The sequence below is a fragment of the Aptenodytes forsteri genome, unplaced genomic scaffold, assembly GCF_000699145.1.
Source record: "Aptenodytes forsteri isolate BGI_AS27 unplaced genomic scaffold, ASM69914v1 Scaffold14, whole genome shotgun sequence".
Lineage (NCBI taxonomy): Eukaryota > Metazoa > Chordata > Aves > Sphenisciformes > Spheniscidae > Aptenodytes > Aptenodytes forsteri.
The window spans coordinates 1,359,351-1,365,123 of NW_008794457.1; the positions used below are offsets into that span (position 1 = coordinate 1,359,351).

General features: G+C 66.5%; 1 protein-coding gene across 1 annotated transcript; it reads left to right on the top strand.

Annotated features, from left to right (window-relative positions):
• The first annotated feature begins 1,217 nt into the window (after positions 1–1,217).
• On the top strand, positions 1,218–4,409 carry LOC103908454 (fibulin-7). The gene is made up of 8 exons (XM_009290839.1): positions 1,218–1,286; positions 1,738–1,894; positions 2,044–2,214; positions 2,421–2,546; positions 2,715–2,837; positions 2,927–3,064; positions 3,164–3,302; positions 4,049–4,409. Exons 1-8 carry the CDS (start codon positions 1,218–1,220, stop codon positions 4,407–4,409), a joined length of 1,284 nt encoding a protein of 427 aa, XP_009289114.1.
• Positions 4,410–5,773: the final 1,364 nt, after the last annotated feature.

Genomic DNA, 5,773 nt, shown 5'->3' on the forward strand with positions numbered 1-5,773 from the left:
GGGGGGGCATGTCTCAGTAGGCGCTTGGAGTCGGGCAGGGGTCCCAGAGCCCACATTGCTCGGGGGGGCTCAGTAGCACCCCGCTGGCTCTGCCCCAGTGCAGGGCTCCCAGCACCCATGCGGGGGGGGCTGGGGGTGCTCCCCTGGCACAAGGCAGATGTGTGGGCTTCAGACATCCCTGCTCAGGGGTGGCTGGGGGACAGGCACGTGCTGCCATGCCCCTTCCTCTGGGCTGTCACGGGCAGGAGGGACTGGGAGCATCCCACCCGACAGCTATCGGGGCTGAGCTGGATGTCAGCAGAAATCCAGCTCTGAATGCCTTTGGTTCCCTCGCCCTGAGCCTAACCCTAACCCTGGACTGAACCCCGGCCCTAATGCTAATGCCAACCCCAACCCTCATCCAAACCCTCCTGTTCATATGGACCTGAACCCTTGGCACCGGTCCTAATACTAACCTTAACCCTAAGCCTAACACGAAACCTGACCTTAGCCCTAACCATGAGTCTAATGCTAACCCCAACCCTAACCCCAACCCTAACCCTAATGCTAACCTCAACCCTGACCCTAACACTGACCCTAACATTAACCCTGACCCTAATGTTAATGCCGACCCTAATGCCAACGTGCACCCCAACTCTAGGCTGCAGCAGAGCCCTTGGGTCCCCCTCTAAGCTCCAGCCGTGTCTGAGCTCACCCCAGCAAAGCCGTGCCGAGGCTAGTGAGTCCGTGGCTCTGCCGGGCTGCCCTCCTCAGCAGCCCCCAGCCCCACCGGAGAGCCGGAACCCGGCACCGACCCCAAAGCCATCCCTTCTCCCAGGAGACTTTCCCACGCTTAGCAAACGCATGGGATTAGCCTCATCCTGCACCCCCGCGTGCCGGGGAGCCCCGGAGCCGTGGCTGGCCCTGGCCGGAGCGCGGGCCCGCACGGAGGCGAGCCGGGGCGCTACCGACGCCCCCGGCATCTGCTGGCCCTGTGACATGAAAGGCCCCAAAGCCTCTGATGTGCGGAGAGGGAAGGGAGAGGCTCGCGCCGGTGCCAAGGGGAAACTTTCCTACGGCTCGGCCTCGGCCAGGGGAAAAACCAACAAACATATGGGCACGCGCCGTGGATAAATCCCGGCGAGCGCAGGAGCGCGGCTGCGAGTGAGCAGGGCAGAATCGGACCGCCGGCGCCTCGTCCCTGTAGCCCCTGCACAGCCGGAGCCAGCCCCGGCGTGATGCTCCTCGTCCTGCTGCCAGCCTGGCTGGCCTTGGGCATCCTGCAGCTGCCCCTCGGCAGCAGCCAGGTAAGGACCCTCATGCTCCCCCCCCAGCCCCCTTGCAGACCCCCCACTGGGGGCTTCTCAGCACCCACCTCTCACACCCCAGCACCCCGTCATCGTCCCGGGGTGGAGGGTACGGCACGGCCACGGTGCCTGCGGGGCTGCCCAGGGCCAGGGGGGACGGTCGTGGGGCTTTTCCCCTGCAGCAGCGAGATGATGCTAAACCCACCCGCAGCATCCAAGCTGCTCCTCAGCGTCCAAGTGCCGGGGCAGAACCAAACGGAGGGGCTGAGGCTGGAACAGATACGGAGGCAGGGGCAGACCCCGCACTGGGATGGGGAGGAAGGGGCTCTGCCCAGGGCAGGGCATCCAAACCAACCCCAAAGATGCTGCCTGCTTGGGAGGGTCCCCCCGGGCTGCGGCAGGGTGGCGGGGGAGCCCGGCGGGTGACAGGGATGTCCTTGTGTCCCCCCAGGAGTGCCTGAGCCAGCAGCAGGCGCTCAGCGTGGTGCGGCAGATGCAGAAGCTGCTGGCGGCACAGGAGGCTGCCCACCTGCGGGGCACACGCGGTCTCCGGCAGCAGCTCTCTGTCCTCCAGAGCCGCCTCCAGAGACAGGCCACCAAACGCAACGGTAACCCCGGCCGGGTCACCGCCGTGGGGGTGACATCCCCACGGGGCCAGCTCGGACCCACGGGGCAAGGGACCCCCAGCTCCTCGCCTGGGCTGGCGTCGGCTCCAGCCTGGCGATGTCCGTCCTCACCCGTGTCTGTCTGTCTGCAGAGACCTGTCCGCAGCCGGCGGTGCCCCTGAACGGACGGATGCTGGGCCGGAGTGTGCGGGTGGGCCATGACGTTCACTTCGTCTGCCACGCCGGCTTCCGGCTGGTGGGCTCGGAGACACGCGCCTGCCGGCACGACCGCACATGGAGCGGCACCCAGCCCTTCTGCAGAAGTGAAGTGGAGCGGGGTCGGGGCGCTGTGGGCTCAGCCCTGCCTGGGGGCTCCTCTGTCGCCCTGAGCCGTGGTGTCCCATCGCTCTGCTCCCCTGGCGGCAGGGAGAGCAGCCCAGAGGCTGCAGCAATGGGCACCGAGGCTGGGCAGCAGGATGGGGCGAGGATGCGCTTCTCCAGCTGGTGTTCATGAGCTCCTTCTCCCTAGGTATTGACGACTGCTCCAGCAACCCGTGTGCCAACAGTGGGACCTGCGTGGATGGCAACCAGAGCTACACGTGCCTCTGCCCCCGGGGCTGGTCAGGCCCCAGCTGCCAGAGCCCCATCTATGCCTGTAGGTGCCCAGGTTTGGGCTGCGGAGGACGGGGATGCTCATGGGGACAGCACGCGGCCACGCTGCGCCCGTGTCCCCCTTCCCTGGCAGCCCCCCTGCCGGGACCTCAGCCCCCACCCATCTCCCTGTGCCCCCCACCCCAGCAGTGACACTCGCTCCCCCCCGCAGACTGGGTGACGCTGAGCAACGCCTCCTTCAGCCGCCAGCCCCGCTGTGCCGAGGGCCGCCTGGGCTCCCGGCGCTGCAGCTGTGACGCCGGCTTCCAGATGCGAGCCGGCGGCGTGTGCCACGGTAAAAGGGGGGTGAGGATGGTGGAGGGGGGGGAAATTGAGGCTCGGCATTGACGGGAGCCCCAGCCATGCCCCGCTCTGTCCCCCCAGACGTGGACGAGTGCCAGCTCTTCCAGTCCAGCCCCCAGACCCGGCTTTGCCTCCACGACTGCGTCAACCTCCCCGGTTCCTACCGCTGCCTCTGTCCCCCCGGCTACCTGCTCCATGCCGACCGCAACGTCTGCGAGGGTAAGAGCAGCGGGTGCAGGGCAGGGAGCATCCCGTGGGACCAGGGGTGCGGCGGAGAGCAGCGGGGACAGCCCCGCTCACCCCTTGTCACCGCCGCAGATGTGAACGAGTGCGCCGGGAAGCAGCACAACTGCACCCAGGGCGATCTCTGCATCAACACCTTCGGGGGCCACCGCTGCGTGCGCCCCAAGTGCCCCCCGCCGCGCCACAACACCAGCTACGTCAAGACCTCTGCCTTGTGAGTACTGCGCGTAGCTCGGGCTGCGTCATGCTCTCCCCCCTGGGTGGTGGGTCCTACGGTGCCCTGGGGACCATGTCGTTTCACTCATGGGCAGCAGGGAGAGTGCCAGCCAGCGCTGGTAGCAAATTGCCACGTGGGGTGCCCGAGTGTGCTCGGCACACTCCCCGATGGTCTTGGGATGCCGGTGGCTGAGGGTGTGGGTGGGAGCACCCCAATACATGGTGGCTTAATCCAGGATCCCGGCCCCCCAGAGCCCCAGCCTGGGGAGAACGACGCCGTTTCCTTTCTGCTGCACATCCACGCGGTGCCGTCGGCTGCCATCCAGCAGGCAAAACCCCCCTGGTCCCGCTCTTGAGACTAAACCGCTTTGTGGCCGAGCACAAGCCACCCAAGTGGAGGAGCATCCCTGCTCCGGACAAGTTCCTCTGCGGGAGGCACATCTGAGCCTGGCTCCATCCCTGGCCTCCAGCCGGGACTGTGGTACCCCTGGTCCCAGCCTCGGAGCGTGACCCAGAGCTGCGTCCCTGCAAGGCATGGCGTTTGCCTGGCAGAGGCAGGGATGGGAGGGAGATCCGATGCTGGGCACACTCGATGTGGCTGTCTTGGGTTGCTCTGCCGCAGGACCGGCCGTGGGGCTGGAGATGTTGCCTGCGGTGCGGGCTAGGCTTGTTTGCAAGGATGCGGGCAGCTCCCTGAGAGCCAAACCACGGCACTGAGCGGTGGTACCCCTTCTCTCTTGGCAGCCAGTGTGAGAGGAACCCCTGCCCCATGGAGAGCCGAGCCTGCCGCCTGGCCGCCACCTCCATCTCCTTCCACTACCTGCCGCTCCAGTCCAACCGCACTGTGCCCCGCGTCCTCTTCAAGATGTCCACCACCCGCTTTGTGGGCGACAGCCTGCGCTTCGCCATCATGAGCGGCCGGGGCCAGGGCATCTTTGCCGTGCGGCGCTCCGACCGGCAGACGGGAGAGCTGGTGCTCACCAGCCCCGTGGCAGGGCCAGCCACGCTGGAGGTGGAGCTGGAGATGAGCGAGTTCTCCCGCAAGGTCCTCCTGGGCAAGCACATCTTCAAGGTCACAGCCTTTGTGTCACCATACGAGTTTTGATCCCATTTGGAGGCGGGCGTGGGGCCAAGCCAGGGTCTCTCCTGGGGAGTGATGGAGCAGGTTCAGCTCAGTGGTCCCGGTTCTTGTCCCGTTGGAGACATCTCTCTCCTGTAATGCTTGCTCATGGCTGGTAGGGCAAAGCCACCGCAGCAGAAATGGTGCCCGTCGCAAAGGCTGCAAGGAAAACCCTGCGAGCAATGGAGGGACCAGCCTGGGGGTGCCTGCTTCTGCCAGCCCCCCTCCTCTCTACCCACACGGCATGCGGAGGGGCATGGCAGAGCGAGCTGACGGCACGTGGCGTGCAGGTCCGGCTCCTTGTATCTTGTAACCTCTAATAAAAGAAAAGTGGCTGTAGGAAGGGTGTCCTCCTTGCTCTATGCCTGCTGCGTGGGAGCAGCCCTGTGCTCCTGGGGCAAGGCTCCTGGGGAGAGCTGGGGGCTGTGGTCACAGCAGGGTCCCCTTGCAGAGCTCGGGGTGCCAGTAGAGCTGTCAGGCCCACCCAGGACCCGTGTCCGTGTCCCTCCCAGCACCACTGTTCCCGGGGGCCATGCTGAAGACCCCCCCAGTGCAGGACTGGGAGATGGGCTGAACATGCTGCCCTGCATGTCCTGCACAGCCAAGGCTTGTCCCCAGCCCCTTTGGCAGGTGCCAGGAAAGCGCAGCGGGGCTCCCTGGCACCAGGTGAGCAGGGGACGGCGAGCGGGGGCCGTGCATCCTTGCGGCTGGGAGACTTCCCTCTGCAACAGCTCTGACAGGAGCCGACCGCACGGGCGGTCAAAGCTGCAGCTCCGCAGCTCGCCGAGCGCTCCAGCTGTTCCCCTGCTCCCGACTCGAGGAGGGTGGGCAGCGAGGACAAAAGAGGTGCAGCCCCCCCCTGCTCCTTGGGCACCCCCTGCCACCGCCGGCACGGCCAGACCCCTGTGCAGGGAGAGCCGCCAGCAGCTGGAGGTTGAAAAGGTGACCGAGGGCCTTTGGGGACAGCAAGGGGAGGACATGCCGCCCTCGGGACACCCTTCCCTCCGCACACAGAAGCCTTCTTAGGTGAGCGGCCGGCCGGCCCGTGCCAGTGCCCCTCGCACAAAGCAGCCGCTGTGCACAGACCGCAGGCGGCTCATAAAGACCTCCTTATGCACCCGCGGCCGGCACTGCCACCAGCTCTGCTCGCCAGCTCCCGGGGCTCGGCACGGCTGCTTTGCCGGAGGAGGGGGAAAAGCCTCCCCGGGGGCAGCAGAGCCGCGGGCTGGGCTGGCCTTGCTGCGTCATGAAAATCTGCAGCTGGCCCGTGCCGACCGAGGAGAGAGGCTGGGATGCAAAGGAGAGAACTACAAGGGTAAATATTCTGCACATGAGGTGTCCCAGCCCAG